The sequence below is a fragment of the Bombus huntii genome, unplaced genomic scaffold, assembly GCF_024542735.1.
Source record: "Bombus huntii isolate Logan2020A unplaced genomic scaffold, iyBomHunt1.1 ctg00000061.1, whole genome shotgun sequence".
In the NCBI taxonomy this organism is placed as follows: domain Eukaryota; kingdom Metazoa; phylum Arthropoda; class Insecta; order Hymenoptera; family Apidae; genus Bombus; species Bombus huntii.
Genome location: NW_026099322.1, coordinates 775,102 through 793,601, shown reverse-complemented (window position 1 = coordinate 793,601; position 18,500 = coordinate 775,102). Strand labels below are relative to the sequence as shown.

The following is an 18,500-nucleotide window of genomic DNA, read 5'->3' as shown; positions in this document are numbered from 1 at the left end:
TTATTCGGGTAAAGATAACTCCACACTGACGGCCTATTGTCCACAGACAGATGTCGTAGTAATCGGCGGACAATGTCTGTCAGTGAAACTTAAGGCGCGTACGGGCAGACTACAGGCGTCTGTAGACATTGCCTGCCGACAACACATGCCAAAACATGTATATAAACTGCCTGCAAGCAACGTCGCTTGTCCACTAGAAGTTTGCCGGGTATCACTGCGTATCGATGAGTCGAAAATGCCTTGGAGATGCAACACACGGATCGTTTAAATCTACCTGTAATCCAATCAAGCTAGCCTAAAAAAAAGACAAATTCAACATTAAATTGTATCGGACATTTTGCTACAACGCTCAACTGATAGAAATCATGCTCAGGAACAAATATATGTCTTTGCTAACTTTCTAAATATATGTAGACGACGTTTTAAATTGCTAGTAGTTGAAACAAACAATATGATATATTTTTGAGTGATCTATAAGGATTTACAGGCCCACTGGGAAATCTTATTAGTGTTCTCTTGCACCATGTATTAAAGCGCATCAACACCGATAGAAGCACTGTACACGCGATATCGTCGCAGTGTCTCCTGAAAATCGGCGATAAGTCGCTCGAAACTTTACTGGAAACATTTCTCCATGTTCTACTGACAATCACATAGCATGTGTCATTGCTGGAATTTGATAAATTTGGTTGAGAACACGAAAGAATTTTCCGTTTACAATAAAGCAAGGGACTATCGAGTTGGAACAGTTCGTGTTTGAAAATAGCGTTCTATGCTAAAATAGCGGTGGAAATTATACTACATGTAAAAGTGAGTCATAAAAACAAATACAATTTTCTTATTTTCTATCTTTTTTACTTTTATCGCAAGTTTGATTTCTATACATATAACTGTTTTCAATTTAAGGAGGAACTTATTTTCTTAAGGGCTTTTCATACAAATTTGAAAAATAACTGTTGTTTTTGATCCCTTATCTCTATCTTTATCCTTCTATTTTTGTGAGACTGTATCGGTTATTTATTCTTAATACTTACAATCCGAAGTCTAATTTATGTGCCGTATTAATTTTCTGTGAATAATTTAGAGATATGTGAAATCTTGCTATATATATATACTGTTTGGTACCTATTAGAAGTGCGTTCGATCTAATGTGGAAAATTCTTAATTTTAATAAAATAGTTTCAAATTGCTAAGGCTGGGGCAAACTAAGAAGTTTCTGGAATATACAGGGTAGTAAGTCGCTTCGCAAATATGTGTACATCGGGACAATATGTTACATATGTAATCCCTTACACAGTTTCATATGATCTTGTAAAATAATCATTCTTCTTTTAATATCAGTTGGTTTTTGTATTTTTATTTCATTTATCTCATAGATTATAATTCCTTTAGGAAATTTTTGCAAAAATTTTCGCTGGAAATTTTCAGAAAACCTTATTCCTGAACAAAATTTGTTTTGTACTACGAACTGTCGCATTTAAATAAGAAAAATTCTATTTATGTAATTTTGTTATTAAGCTTGTTCATATCTAACTTCAAATTATCTGTAGCTTGTTTATAATTAATTAAGTTTGAAATGTTTGTTTGTTAGTTATTACAAAAGGGTCATAGCTAAGTTTTTGAGTTGTGCTCAGGTTATTATAACTTCAGTTATTATGCTCTGAGCGTCATGTTGTTTCTTAATAAAATTCTTTAGTCTCAATAATCAATTTTCTCTGTTCATAAAGATGGTGGTTGTTTATTTTAAGAATTTTGTTCTTAATTCCAAATATTGCGGACATTCTTTTATTATGCATTAGTTGGTATCCAATCTTCTTGGATAGGACGTATTGTATATTCCATTTTTATTTGTTTTATATTTTATCCTGTTTCCTAGACTCACTGCACAATCACGTTTGTCTCTCTGCTAATCTAACTTGTACTATTATTCTTTTAGTTATTAACAATAATTTCATATCTAAGCAACTCACTTCAATTATGTTTTCTGAGTCGTTAGTATATTTATATACTTCACCGTTGATAATTCTGTAGATTATTCTATTCTCTCCGTTTATTACGCCCCAAGGCTTACTATAGGCCGTGTTCCTAACCGTCGCAAACAGATCGTCTTACATGACCGTCGAGATATACACAAAGTAGCGATAAACGCATAGTTGTCGTCAAGCAGCGAGTTCCAGAAACATCTATTCGCCTTCGGTGCGTTATTTTATCCGCATAAAGAAGCTGGTATACGTGATCATAGGCGCGAACGGTGGCGTGATCCGAGCGTAGTGGGGGTCGTCTTCCAGAGAAGACAACGAAAAGGATCGAAGAGTAATCGGTCCCTTCTGAAGAGTCAAACGTTATAAACTGCTTAGTCTAACGAATTCATTGAGAGATATCGCAAAGTCGGGTCGAATTCCTATAACATATCAACTGTATTTATCGCTAAATAATTTGTGACGTTTTTATTATTACATTCATTATTTTTAAATATACAAGCTATATTAACCTGTTAATACAGTGTTAAATTCATTGAACCACCCCTATTATCGGGATAAATAAATCAGGGGATCGATCAGTTCGTGGCGTCGGTTATCTAATTGCAACGGGAATTTACTACTCCCGTTGACGTGCTTTCTCGCGATCGCGTCTCTCCGCGAATGCTCGAATAAACACGGATTGCTTTTTAACTAAACATATTCATACCCTGTTTTCTCAAAGTCGAAAGCTTAAAACATCCGTTCTTACTGATGTTATTTCAATTATATTTATATCGCGTTATTTCAATTATCTAATATATTTTTTACTTTTTTCATGTAAAATCATCATTTTACCAATTGTACCATAATTATTAGGAAGCTCTGTTAGAATTTAATCTTGGAATTAAGATTAATAATCTGTGGAAGACACAATGTTTGTGTTGAAACAATATAATGTGATATTTATTAAACAATTATTACAGGAATTATAAGTGTGTGTGTTCTGGAATGTAGACAGTTGACTGACTGGCACAGACACAGACACAGACTGACTGGCTTAGTGACCCATGGCCCTTGAAAAGGTTTTGAACCCCACTCTCTATGCAGTAATGAGTGTGACCTGTGTGGGTGTCTGTGTGGCGTCACATGTGCCGCAGAACCTTCTAGTAGCTTCTCGACGTGCCCATCGGGAATGTTCCATCCATATTCCTACGCTTCTTCCGCCGAATTCTCGAAAGAGCATGCACGTGCTAGCCGCCGTGGTACATCTCACGAACGCACGCTAATGAGGATATCGCTGAACAACGAAGGAAAGAATCCGTTCGATCAATCACCTCATCTGTATGCGATTAATATCGTTGTATTCCAACAAACTCTGAACAATAACTTAAACACGAAACTGTAATTTGTGTCTTTATAATTTGCAACGTTGTTAAAATTTTGTATCTCCCTTTGCAAATGCAAATAATTTAAATGAAAAAATACATGGTTTTTAAATCGTTTCTCTTATATTCGTAATAATAATTTCGTTCTACAGTGAATGCATTTATTATTCAACGACGTGATTTTCGGTTGTTTATTGGAAAGTTATAATGCTGCTGATCTATAGAATTAGTACTGACTGTTATAGTAATATGCACAGCGAGTCATTTGTAATAAATTGTAATTACTTGTAATGTATATCGATTGTAATTACTTGTAAACCACTCGATTCATAAATGCATACATATGTGGCGGCACTCGACAGCACAAATACGACAACTCGACACTAACTAATACCAGACAACGGCAGCGCAGTGGTTAGCGTCTCAAGTTACGAGCGTTCGGGATCTGGGTTCTTAAATCCCGGCGACCGTAGTCCGATTTTTCTTCCACGATTCTTAAATGAAAAGAAAATACAGCAGTACCCTAGCAGCGACATCTACAGCCAGCAGCTACAATTATCATTTGTGTCTTTGTTCTCTCCTAAAGGCCGTCCAAGGGACTTGAGAATGCAAAGAAGAAGTGCTGCAAGAACATAACAAATATATTTACAAACCAAAACCAATTCATTACAACGCTCATCCTTCAATTACATCCTCCGCTTCCTTTCTGTCAATCCATCTTGCCCATATGTGGTTCCATAGCTGCTGAATCGTATATAGACAAACAACAACTTGAGTAAGCAAGGGGGATGGATGTAGAGCCGACAAATAAAGGAAAAGGAGAGAGAAGTGTTTCGTCCTTGAGTTTATCATATTGTGGTGGCCGGGGGATTCAACGCTATGTCCTCGATTCGCTCTAAGTACTCAGGTTCTAGACACCCTTGGAGGGCCGTAGATTTTTCTTCATCGCCCGCGATGCTCGCCGCCGCGAGCTATCTCTCTAGTAAGGAGAACCATAGCACTATCTTCTAGGGCATCGTCAAAGGCACGCGAACTCTTCACTGGTCGTAACTGTTTTATTCTTGTTTGACATATCGTAGGCGCGCCCGGAATCACGATAATTGAAATCTCATTAGCTCGATCACGTCGGGGTCACTTACACCTCACATATTTCAAATAAAATCTGCATAATTCTGAAGGAAACACAACTACATTTGGGTTATCTTGTTTTCACAGAAACCTGAGAATTGCTCAGAGTATTTTAATAAAATATTCAACTACTTTAAAACGCAAAAAATAGTTTATTGTATGGAATATATAGAGTGGTTCACGCAATTGTTTCGGCATAATTGGAAAATTCGAAATGTGTAGCTTTAATAATATTGCAGAGGAAAAATCGGATTCGTCGAGGACAACCTTCGTTCAGAAAGTAAGGGAAATTGGCATTGCTGCTAATTGGTCAATTTGTATATCGGTGGTTAGAAAAGGATGCTAGCCGCTCTCGAGAGAAAGTCTCTAGTGGGAGACGTCGTTCATTAAAAAATAGGCGTTTCGACCGTTCGCGGAGAGACGCGATCGCGAGATAGCACGTCAACGAGAGTTGTAAGTTCCCGTTACGATTAAATAATCGACGCCACGAACTGATCGATCCCCTTATTTCGATTATGATAATAAGGGTAGTTCAATGAAATTCCACAGAATTAACACAAATAAATTAATGTTTATTTCAACAACTTATTAACTAGAAAGATATAAATGGAACAAAAAAAATGTAACTGCGTTTTGGTTGATAAGTAATGCGCGACATACCACATGTGTTGACGGTTCGACTTCTCGAAAAGTTCTGAACGCCTTTCGATTTTTTTCGTTTTTTCTGGAAGGCGACCCCCACTACGTTCGGATCACGCCACATTCTTTTACTGCGAGGTAAAATACGGGCCACGAGTCGACGTTTCTGGAAGTCGCCCTGCTTAATGAACCATGCGCTTGCCACTACAATGTTTGTTTGCCGGGCAGACGCGACGATCCGTCTGCGACATTATAGTGCCGCGATCGATAGTTAAGAATATGACCTATGGTAAGCCGCATGGCGTAACATTCTCCCCCCGTTGAGAGGGTACCGATCAAACTAGGGAGGTGTGGTTGAAGTTCCCATCTTATTTCGTCTCGGTGGCTAGTTGTTCGGGTTTCTCGAGATCGGGTTGAATTGGCAGTGGGACAAGCCTTTTGACGCCCCGATCCAAAATGCTCTTTGCCGTCTGAACTGTAGCTGTCCGGATGACACCATCGGCGCCTGGATGAACCTTGATAACTCGGCCCAGAGGCCAATGCATGGAGGGAACGTTGTCCTCTCTGAGGATGACGATTGTGCCCTTTTGGATGCTGTGTCCACCCTTGCTCCATTTATTGCGGTTGGTTAGCTCGTTCAAATACTCCTTATGCCAGCGGTTCCAAAAATGTTGTTTAAGCTGTTGGATATGCTGCCATTTGGAGAGTCGGTTCGATGGAATGTCTCTGAAATCTCGATCACGTAAGCACATTAATGAATCGCCAATGAGGAAATGTCCGGGAGTGAGGGCTAGGAGATCATTTGGATCGGTGGAGATAGGAGTTAGCGGGCGGGAATTGAGGACTGCTTCTATTTCTATGATAAGAGTATTACGGTGTTAAGCTCATATGTTTCTGTTTCTCCACTCGCGCTGCGCCATAATATCCTTTGATATTTCCGATCCTCTGGTCGTACGAGGAATTGCCGATACATTTTCTCGATGTCGCCAGTGAGTACGTACTGATGAGCGCGGAATCTAATTAATATACAAAATAAATTGTGAATTGATTCGAGAATATAGGATTTCCCCATTTTCATGATTATCGTGATTTTTGTATAAATATATTTTTTAAGATACTAATAATTAGGTACTTATAAATTAGTATTATCAATTATTTTGCATTTATAATTCCGCCTCTAGTATAAGTGTTAATTGAAAACTAACTTTATGTTTGAAAAAGTACTAGCAAAGTCGTTGAGTAACAAGCCACTGATGCTAACACAAATAGCATTGTCGTAATTAAATATTTCTAAATATTCATTTTTCATTTTGAACCTGTAGAAACAATTTATTATATATACTATTAGCTAAGTAATTGCATATTTAATTAAGTCGAAATATAAAACTTAGTTATTTTAATAATTTAAAAAATAAAAAACTGACAAACATTTCAATTTAATTTATGGTTGGAACAAAAGACAGTTATTTTTCATTAATTGAAATATTGCAATGCAGAGTACTTTCGAAAATACGCCGAGAGTATTCCTGATGGTGAAACGAGCGTTGCTTCATCGAACGCAGCTAAAGAAAACAACATCTATGTAGTTGGTGGTACGATGCCTGAAATAGAGGGCGATAAATTGTACAATACCTGTACTATTTGGGGTCCCGATGGAACTTTGATAGCAAAACACCGAAAGGTAAGTAATATATTCCTTTATGGCTTTGGATTTGAAAATATTGGGGTGAAGAAAGTGACTCTATCTAGGAATAATTTAGGAATATACATATGTACATACGTATACTATAACCAATTCTATAATTTACGGTTTATAAAATACGTTATGATACGGGAAACGCCCATTTTTGTTGTAATGTGTAATATAAATTTTTCACATACTTAAAATATTATTATACTTATTTTTTCTCCTTTTTAAACATTATTAAATGATAAGATTTTTTAATAAAAGAAAGTGATAAAAACGCTGTCAGTTATTAAATAAAAAATAATTAAAGTTTAGGAGTTGGTAACTTTGATATTAAATTACAAAAGTTGCAGCAATAGAATTAGCGACTACATTTTTATGTTATTAGGTACATCTATTCGACATCGACATTCCTAATAAGATTACTTTTCGAGAGAGTGATTCACTCAGTCCTGGTAACTCCCTAACGACGTTCGACGTGAAGGGCTGCAAAATAGGTATTGGCATTTGCTATGATATTAGATTCGAGGAAATGGCACGCATTTATCGTAACAAAGGTACAGTAACTTAATCGATCAATACTTAACTAGCAAAAAATTAAATATCTTTCTTAAATATATTCTATATAAAATTAATATAATCTGTAACTCTGTATAAAAAGAAGCTTAATTTAAAAAACCAGTATATTTGCTGAAAATGAAACAAATAAAAGAATTAAAAGCACAATAAGAGGACTGTCCTCGCATATTCAGAAATGATGGAATGTGAACCGTGCAACTACGAAGTTAATTGGTATTCGGTGGCTTCATATTTCCTGCTTCTCTGGGTTAAGTTGCCAAATGCTGATATATCCAGCGGCATTCAATATGACCACTGGACCACTGCACTGGTCATTACTTAAGCGTTCCAGAGCGAATGATAATCAATTATACGTTGCCTGCATATCACCGGCTCGTGTTCCTTCAGCAAGTTACGTCGCATGGGGGCATACACAGTTGACCAATCCCTGGGGAAAGATTCTTTACGATTTGGAAACTCAAGAGAATATGGCAGTCACCGATATCGGTAATTTACAGCTTAAAATTAAAAGCGAGAGATCCATGATGTAATTAATTTTTAGTCTCGTTAATTTATCGATTTAGCCATCTTCCTCTGTATTTGTTGAATTTATTAGTAAGCATTACTTATTACTTCGTATGTTTCTTTTTTCTATCAGATCTAAAAGTTGTTGAGGAAGTAAGGGCTCAGATACCTACATTTTCTCAGAGACGTACAGATTTGTACGACACTGTCTGTAAGAAGGAGTAACTCTACACTAAAACAGAAAATGTTTTTTTATAATATTTCTACTACAATATCCCTTTTTTGTGAATTATTACTAATTTCTTATCATTTGTACTAAATAACACCCCAGCGGAAAGGCCCACGGTGGCACCGGAATAATAATCAAAGCAAGTATTAAGCACTACGAACTCCCACCATTCCAGAAAGACTACCTCCAAGCAACAAACGTAGCAATAGAAGACTGTCATGGCTCAATCACCACCTCAGCAGTATACTGCCCTCCCAGACACTCCATCGCCAAAGAAGACTTTGATAACTTCCTGGACACCCTGGGCAACAGATTCATAGTTGGAGGAGACTATAACGCCAAGCACATCCAATGGGGCAGCAGACTGGTTACAGCAAGAGGCAAAAACCTCTTAAACAGCATAATAAACAACAACCTCAACTACCTCACCACATACGAACCCACATACTGGCCCACTGACACCAACAAAATACCCGACCTTCTCGACTTCTTCATAACTAAAAATATCCCATCAAGACACGTCCAGATCAACTCCTCGGCCGATCTCTCCTCTGATCATTCTCCCGTGATAGCAACAGTCAGTTCAACAATCATCGAGAGTACACCTAATGGCTCCATTCACAACCAACACACCAACTGGCAGCTCTTCAGAGAAGTCTTTACACACTCAACCTCAGCCTTCACCCCACTAAAAACAAAGGAAGATATCGAAGCAGCCACGGAATACTTAAACACGAGCATAATAAACGCAATCCGCCTCTCCACACCGACAAAGCCAACTAACAGCAAACAAGAATATCCACAATACATACTAAAAAAAATAGCAGAAAAACGTAGACTAAGAAGAGTATGGCAGACCCACAGAACACCGGAGGACAAACGCAAACTTAACAACGCAACTAGAAAACTATCCAGAACCTTAACAAACTATAAAAACGACTGTTTCCATAAATACCTCGCCAGCTTATCCCCCACAGCCGACGCCAACTACTCACTATGGAAGGCCTCCAGGAAACTCACACGCCCCCCACAAATAATCCCACCTATCCGCCGTCCGCAAGGTGGATGGGCGCGGAGCCCTATAGAAAAAGCCGACCTGTTTGCAAAACACTTGTCAAAAGTATTCAAACCCCATTCCCCCCAAGCCGCCGCGGACGTTACTGAATACCTACACACCCCCTTCCAAATGTCCCCTCCTATCGAACCCTTCTCCTCTGCTGAGACTATAGAAACAATCAGTCGCCTAAACCCCAAGAAAGCAGCAGGACACGACCTAATAGGCAATAGAGCAATCAAGGAACTTCCCACAAAAGGGATAGCACTCATCACATCGATTTTTAATGTTATCCTTCGCCTGGAACACTATCCTAAGGCTTGGAAAATCTCATTGATTACCCTCATCCCTAAACCCGGTAAACCGATACACGAAACCTGCTCCTATCGCCCAATCAGTCTTTTACCTACCCTGTCCAAACTATTCGAGAAGATGCTCACGAACCGACTCCTTCCAATCCTAGAGAACTTGAAAACACTCCCAGATCACCAATTCGGCTTCCGAAAACATCATTCTACAGTAGAGCAAATCCACCGCTTAACTCATACGATCAGCCAAACACTCGAAAAGAAAAAATATTGCTCAGCGGTTTTCCTAGACATCCAACAGGCATTCGATAAAGTATGGCATGAAGGGCTACTTTACAAACTTAAAAAGATCCTACCCCACCCCTACTACTCCATCCTAAAATCTTACCTAACCAATAGACAATTCATGGTTAAATACCTAGACGCCACTTCCGCAACATTCCCAATAGAAGCCGGCATACCCCAAGGTAGTGTCCTCGGACCCCTACTGTACTCCATCTACACTGCCGACCTACCTATATCAAACGATATAACAATAGCGACATTTGCAGACGACACAGTGCTATTAGCTTCCCACGCAGACCCGGTAATAGCCTCATCCACTCTCCAGCGAAGTCTCGACTCCATGGAAAAGTGGTTTCACAAATGGGGCTTCAAAGTCAACGAAAAGAAATCCTCACATGTAACCTTCACGCTCCGAAAACAAACCTGCCCCCAGGTCACCATCAACAATGCAACAGTTCCTAGCAGGGACACAGTCCGATACCTGGGCATGACCCTGGACAGGAGACTAACGTGGAAGACACACATCTCAGATAAAAGGAAGCAACTAAAGGACAAACTAAAAAAACTCTATTGGCTCACGGGCCGACGCTCCAAACTAAATTTACAGAATAAAATTACCCTCTACAAGACCGTAATAAAACCTGTCTGGACCTACGGAATCCAACTATGGGGAACAGCAAGTAACTCCAACATCGAAATACTCCAACGCTTTCAATCGAAAACGCTAAGATCCCTAATTGACGCACCTTGGTATGTAACCAATGAAACAATACACCGCGACCTCAAGATACCCACCGTCAAAGAGGAAATAGCAAAATATAGCAACAGATACAGCAAAAGAATCAACAAACACCGAAACCCCCTAATCACTGGACTACTCGATACGACGGACCAGATTCGCAGGCTGAAGAGGCACTACCCGCTAGACCTAAACGTTAGATTCATTTAATTATCCAAATTAAGCATATGCACTTACTTATAATACTTATAGATTATAAATTATATCTATCTATAATAAGTATTAACTTATTGTAAATAAACAGCCATGTCACTGCGCCACGCCAGAAAAATTACTGAAAATTCTCTACGCGAGAATTGATTGTAATTTCAACAAATAAATAAAAAAAAAAAATTTACAATAATCTCATGTAAGAAAAAATAAAAGGGATAAAAGTAGTACAGAAGATAGAAAAATCTATAAAACTGCTGGCTGGGAAATAGAAAATATATAAATTTATGTTATTAGAGTTTAGTACTTCTGTCGATCAATGTGTTACGACCGTTCGCGGAGAGACGCAGTCGCAGTAGCGAGAGGCGTAAATTCTCGCTACGATTCGGTGAATCGACGCCGCGAAGTAGTCGTTCCCCTGTTTCGGTTAAGATAAGAGGTGGTTAAATGAATATGACACTGTATAGTAAGTTATATTTCACCGTTTATTCCAACAACTTATAACGAAGGCAGTTACGCTGGTGCGTATGTACGAGATTTTTTTTTTTTTATTTATTTGTTGAAATTACAATTAATTCTCGCGTTGAGAATATGTACGAGATGAATGAGTGGCTGATCTGTGGGTGTGCCCTACCCGGTGGAAGGATATTGACCGTTCGAAGGATGTGAAATCAGAACTGTCTTGGGAGACGATGCTGTCTCGGAGGAAAGCTAATGATAGGTGTGTCTAGCGCACGGGACCATCGGATTTGTTGGTGACGATTTTAGTTAGGAGAGTGAGGGAGTAGGCTTCGTCGTTAATTGGTCAGACGAAGGGTCTTAACCGCCCTCGAGAGAAAGTGGTTAGTGGGAGGAAAGTTGCAGCGTACGTGAGAAAAACTAACTTTCCCTTGTCCAGTCGGGGTAGACAATAGTCTTTAGAAATTCTTCGGAAACAGACGTTTGTTTGGTTTGAAGGACCTTTTCTAGGAAATCTATGAGATTTATGGAAGGTACTTGAAACTATGGAGGATACGCTGCGAGTATACGGTGACATCTGGTTGCCATATTGCTCGCGGTGCGACGTAACAAAATGGAATAGAAAGATTATATCACAGACGAAATTATACTTTACACTTTATTATACTTTATACTTTATTATACTTTATACTTTATTATTACATTACATCAATTGACATCTTTGGAATTACAACGATTCGATACACATTTTAACGTTTTAAACGTTTTAACGTTTAACATTCTAACATTCAGTTAGAACTTTGTATTGATTAGAGATATTGTAACGACCAGAAATATCGATACATATATCAATACTTTTACCTCGAAATTCGTAGATTCGTACTCTTCATTGTCCATACAAATTGTGTCATATATGTCCAAACCAAATTTAATTTACGTGCATTAACGTTTTCAAATCCATTTTTTATTTTCAAAGAACATCATATTTGTACTCGGTATTGCCAGTAAGTATCATGAAGAGACGAAACGAGTATCTCGAGTTAAGTATTGTTTAAAATAGTATATAGACATCTAGATATAACATTCAATGATTTTTCCCTCACTTATTGTAAATTATTGATATTGTAAAATTATAATTGTAAAATTATATAATAAATGATATTGTAAAATTATATAGTAAATGATATTGTAAAATTAAATAGTAAATTCACACGATGTTCAAATAATTCGAAATAACGATAGACCAAAAGCTGTTTAAACGAGACACAAGAATTAATCGTGCATTTTATTAAAAAGTTAAGTACGAATAAAAGAAAGAAAAATTTCGAACTTTTTTCGAAAGAACATACATTTATTATACAACATACATACATTTATTATATATTGTGTTCTTTCAAACACAATAATACCTTCCATAAAGGAGCACAGCCCAGATGAGACTTTTTATAGTTAAACTTTTAACGTACTCATAGAAACGAAATTTTTTTTTTTAAATAGAACTGTTACATTTTACGACACGTATAACATCGAACATTTACCAACATAGCGATGCCAGCGTACATATATATATACTGGTGTACTGGTCATCTTTTTTCCACACGTTTTTAGCTTTTCAGCTGTTTGTGAATGGGCGCCTAATCAGCCAATCAGAAATGGCCGGTATTCTATGAATCCTTTTCTTCAATGCTCGAAGAGCTGGATATTTATCCAAAGCTGGTGCCCCAAACATATACTCGTAATTTTCAAGGGCCGCTGCAAATACGAAGTCCGCCCATGTCGTCTGAAAAAAGGTTTGTATACATTTATTTTGTACCTCCTCTATTAAACAATTTTTTTAATTTACCTCGAAAAATGTGAAAAATCGAACTCTTAACTACAGATCACTAGCTTTTTAGGAAGAATTTGGATTTTTATTTTATTGTCAGAATTTAATGGATAATTTTAGAAACTTCAACCTTTGGAGGTATTTGTTAATTAAAAATGACAAAACTGGTATTATGTAAAAAAGAGTAATCAATCAATGTCGAATGGAAATTAGACAGTTCTATAAAAATAATCCTTCTCACGATTCCACAACTTCATAGCTTAATTAAATACAATTCTTCGGCGATATAATTACAAATACATTTACAGGAATTGTGTAATATGATAAATATCTCGTTAAAGAAATTGAAATCGTAAACTCTAGATTCTAGTATTCTTTCACTTTCATGTTTCCTATGAGCCCTTCAATCGCTAAATATTTTGCAATGAAACACGTATTATTAAACATCATAGTCATACTAAATTAATTTAATGTGACTATTTATTATTATTATATAATAACACAGTGATGAAAGAAATAAACTGGTCAAGTAATCTAAGGAACGATAATACGTATCTATGTCAGTGACAGTGAGAAAAATTCAGATATCTGTACTTAAGTGATTACACTTATAAGTATCATTATATATTATATAAATATGATATTTCGAATGGTATCATTTATCACTCATTAAACAAGAGTGTCATATCCAGAGAAATGATCTTACATATCTTAATCTTTGCTTTGATTACGATAGTAATAATTTCTATCAAACTTGATGAGGAAGATACATGAATAATTATCTAAAAGCTGAAAATCTTGGCAAATTCATTTGTACATAAACTAACAGGAGTGAATTTTAAAGATACACTCTGCTCTCAACAATTAAAGCTGTCTTGTCGCAACAAAGTTTCAATAATTTTTTATGGACAACATGGCCCAGTTTGCACAAAGACTAAAAATTTTAACATTAAATTTGGATAAAAAATCTTACGGTAGAAGGAATGATATATCCTTTATTTTTGCCAATAATCTGGTCGAATTTAGTCAAGTAAAATGGTATTGTTTCGTTCAAAAGTTGATTCTTCCTCGCTTCCTTCTTTTCAGGATTCTCCTCCATGCGATAGTAGCAGATATCTGAAACGTATATGAAACCAACCGTTACGTTCATTTGTGTTTTTCCCCCCAAACGAAGAGAAAATAAGGTGTGAAAGAAGGAGTAGCCTCTCATAGTTCCTACAATTTCTTCATTCTCTTTGCTTTCTTCAATATTGCCTCAACAAGTTCCTGTGGTTCACGATACTTGAAATATATACAATGTTACCAGCGTGGAAATTGTCTTGGAAACTTGGAAAATCTTTCAAGAGGAACAACATTGCTAACTGAGATTCGAGAAAGGAAATGTAAGTAAATCCTTGCTTCTACGTAGAGCTTTTTTATTTACTTCTGACGAGTAAAGTACTGTTATTAAAATTTGATTAAAAGTACCAAGAATGTCGAGATATAAACAACCATTTGTGGAAAGGTCAGGAGAAGCAGAATTATCGAATAAACGTTATATAACTCTTAGTGATTAAGTAAGAGAAGAGAAACGAGAAAAAAGTCTTTTATCTAGGTCTTAATAAAGTATACTATATTTATCTCCATATCAAGAATAACAACAAGATATAAACAGTCTTCTAGAAATTGAGTAAATATTACATAATTACATCTTGAGCAATATTTTGCGTCTTAGCTTTTGCTTAATCATTATGATAATCTTAAATATCTGTAAATTCTTCACAGACTCTTTGCATCTTCTATACAGGTATCTCATGATCATGTGATAACACACAGGAAGAAAAAATAGAGGAAAAAACAGCGTAAAAAAAAGTTGCGTAGGAGTATCGTCGCACTACATCATTCGACAATTGATGCACGTCATGGCGATCGTCACGGTTTAAAGCAGGCCATCAAAAACACGTTTGTTATCGTACGGAAAAATCTGCGACGTTCCAGCTGTTCAGGTGCATCGAATTGTGAATCATCGGCGGTACGAAGCAAGGCGAGGGGCGTAAATAGAGAAAGAAGAGAAGAGAAGGATTCGCATAAATGATAAAATATAATCGTTCGTTCCTCGTCGATGGCGGATGGATGGCTTTAATCGTGAACGATATCGATACGATTATATTTTATACATTTGAAACAAATATAAAAGACGAGCAAAAACCAGAGATACGATCGTTATGATATTATTCAATCGGTAGCCTATTTACCTCGTTTTTTGTTCACCTTCTCTGTCTAGTAATAATTTTTCGATTCGACTGGCGTGACGTTACGTTGGCGGTGTAGAAACACGATTTTAAACACCTGCGGATAGTTGCATGAGTTTCGAGCGATTCCATTCCCTTCGATTTATATTTATGCGATCAACGCGCGGATCGTTAACGCATTATGCAGACAGCAGATGTTACGTAATCACACATATCGTAATTGGAAATTAGTAACGTTATCGCGTACCAGGATCTTCCTGTCTTTGATCATCGAGTAACACTTCGTTGTCCTCGCTTCTTCCGCGGATAACCAGCGTTTATCATATAGAGACAGGGATTTGCAAAGAATAAAAGTTGTAGAACGTTGAAAGGCGTTGAGAGAAACGTGATGTTATCCCGTTATTCGTTAACGCAACGCAGTTAAAAAAAATCCCGTAGGAAGATTACGATAATAGATAACCTGAGTCGAGTGTTTGTCGGGGGATCTAAAAGATTCTTTCGAGTTGAGCGTCTGAGATTGCAGAGAAGAAAATTTGGAAGCCATCGAATTCGTGATGTCGATAGAAATCTTCAGTTGGAATCGTTGTATCATAACGTAGTCTGCTTATTGTCGATAAGACTTTACTAAACTAAAAGTGACTACTAAAAGTTTCTATCCTCTAAATTCTATCTACGATTCTATAATCTAAAAACTGACTTTTGCAAACAAACTGTAACATTCGCTTAACGGAAAGACATACGTATCTTGTTTGTACTCGTCTTTTCACAATGAATTCTTGAACGTCTGTCTCTGTGGTGAGACAAATGCAAAGTCATCTCATCAGTTACTCACCTTGCTTCAAATCTCCAAGAGTATCGACGAGCTCGTCGCATATCATCGCATCCCATTCGTCCTTTCCCATTAGATCGTACTTCCTCGCCAAGTATCGCGCCACAGCGTTACTTTGCGCTACCGGTTTCCCGTCTATCTCCAGCACAGGCAGCTTTTTATAAGGCATTGCTAAGAACAAACATGGCTCATATGAACACTGTGTAGAGGGAAACGATCGATAGGAAATCACAACACAGCTTCCGAGGCCGTTGCGTTCTTGTGAATAGATGAATCGAAATCATTTCGGTTTTAATCAACATGACCTAGTAAAGAAATACAGAAATGTCTTCTTTCTCCTTTTTTTCTTTTCTTACGATTACGATGGACAGGGTATCGCGTGTTTTTGACTGTTGGGAAGAATCTAAAGTTTTTAAAATCAAGGATAAAAGATAATACCAGACACGGAAAAAAATATTAGAAAATGTACACGGTTCTTGTAATGAAAATTGAAATGCAAGGAATATAAATCGAATGTCTCTTGCGAACGTAATTTTGTGTTTTACACCGACAGGATTGATTTACAGACTTACGTTGATTTTTTGTTTCTCTATCTGCAAGCGACATATAAGATTATATCGAAGACTATTTACGATAGAAATGTCGCAACGGAAGATCGAATTTTATGTCTGCTTTGTTCTTTCTACTTTTTAGCTATGTTCTTGTTCATTTTCGAACTGATTTCAATTTTTTATCCTTTTTTTCCGACAAGTCCTAAAAAGTTTTTAAATTAACGAGAAACGTAGAAGTATTTTTGTATTCCTATTTTAAGTCACCTATTTACGGTTTTCTCAAAATATTCGAAATGCTTCGATTCATTGAAAACAATAAAGATTGCAACACAAAAATTCGAGAATCGTAAGTGAATTAAGTTGGTATTCGATGAACACGATATTACGGAAGCAAAACTTAATGAAAAGTTCGACTTTATTCCGTATGAAATTTTACTTTAAGTAAGTTTAGCCTGCACGTGAAACGAAAGTTTTATATACAGAAAAGTTTGAGTAAGTGGCAGATATCTGAGAGTTGAACGATGAAAGTAAAAATCGATTCTTCACGCTTACAATCCTTGTATTCAGGCCAGAGTTCTTCGGGGATCCTCTCGTCGGTATACTCGATGCCAGTATATGCAAATATGTACCGTATATGTTCGGCACGACCACGGGCATTGAAGTAGATTAGTTTGTAGGTATGTTCGTCGCTCATTTTCCTTGCTCTGTCAACTTATCGAGAAAAATGTTACAATTAACTCGTGTAATTAACAGACTGTGTGCGTGTTTGTGTGTAGAGAGAACAATTTATTTATAGATGGAATAATTCGTATAATACGCAAAATAAATCATTTAGAAGGCTGGAATATATGTTTTTGAAACAATTAATTATGTCGAAAAATATTTCAAACGAGATATAATTATGAAAAAAATAATAATTAAATGTATGTAAATGTATGTAATAATAGTTAAATGTATGTAAATGTAATAATTAAATGTAATTAGTTGTGAAAAAAATAATAATAAAAAATAAATAAATGTAAAAAAAGAATTAAATGTAATTAGTTTCTTTTTACGCACGCGATATTATTGGCGATATATGAAGGTCAACTTTATTTTTTTAAATAGATATATTTATACATATATTTATAGATATAAATACATATATTATATAGATATAATAATATATATAATATATATAATAATATATATGTCGAGCCTGAATCTCCGAGTCCGAGCTCGAGGCGCCCTCCCGGGGAGGGCTCGCGGGAGGTAGCGGTACTGCGTTGAAGTTCTCCATCGTCCGGTCGCGCGTGGGGTACCTTTATTGTCGATAGTTACACTAGTGACGAGGGCCTCAGGCTTGATAACGAATCCGTGACCAACGGGAGGACAGGTTCCCTTGCTCTAACTCACACGTGCACCACTCCCTGCTCGTAAGGCACTCGACTTCCTTCACCGATCAGCTCTCTAGCAAGACTGCTCGTCATCCCAACGACGCCACCGAAACAAGACTCCGGTCGAGTGTCTCAGTACACACGATCCTCCGATCGACGTACGATTGCAATGTTTTTCTTCTCGCCGCGATGGACAGCGAGACGCGATGTGTCCCGGCATGTGGCAGTGAAAGCACAACGCTTTTGGTGGTGCAACCGGTCGGCTTTCCTCCGGGCGTCGGGGGTCCTTCTTCGGTTCCCACTTCGCCCTCTTGCGGCATTCGAATGTCGGATGTCCGTAAATACCGCAGTGGCCACACCTGGTCCAGGGGGCGGGTGACCTGCCTCGTTTGTTTCCGGAGCTCGCTAATGACCTCCACGGCGGGGGCGTTGGCCACTCCGTGTATAGGAAGGGCTTCATTTCTCTTTGGAATTGTTTCACCGACGTGATGTCACTCGTGAGTGCTAGTCGTTTAAAACGT

General features: G+C 37.3%; 2 protein-coding genes across 5 annotated transcripts in view; both read right to left on the bottom strand.

The window, feature by feature from the left end:
- Positions 1-18,500, bottom strand: part of LOC126875972 (venom serine protease Bi-VSP-like) — a 198,067-nt gene that overhangs the window by 63,073 nt on the left and 116,494 nt on the right. For 2 of the 4 annotated variants that reach the window (XR_007693822.1, XR_007693826.1), the window contains exon 1: positions 5,135-6,151. Coding sequence is in view for 1 of the 4 variants with exons in the window: in XM_050638892.1 (XP_050494849.1) it covers positions 5,135-5,237 (103 nt within the window). In the remaining 3 variants the exon portion in view is untranslated. Of the gene's footprint in view, positions 1-5,134; positions 6,152-18,500 lie in introns of those variants that run through there. The other 2 variants (XR_007693823.1, XM_050638892.1) reach the window with 2 other exon arrangements.
- LOC126876020 (glutathione S-transferase-like) lies at positions 12,780-17,297 on the bottom strand. Its single transcript, XM_050638931.1, has 4 exons — positions 17,156-17,297; positions 16,056-16,223; positions 13,966-14,108; positions 12,780-12,947 (listed from the first exon to the last, which is right to left on the bottom strand). The coding sequence occupies exons 1-4, from the start codon at positions 17,295-17,297 to the stop codon at positions 12,780-12,782; spliced, it is 621 nt and encodes a 206-aa protein (XP_050494888.1).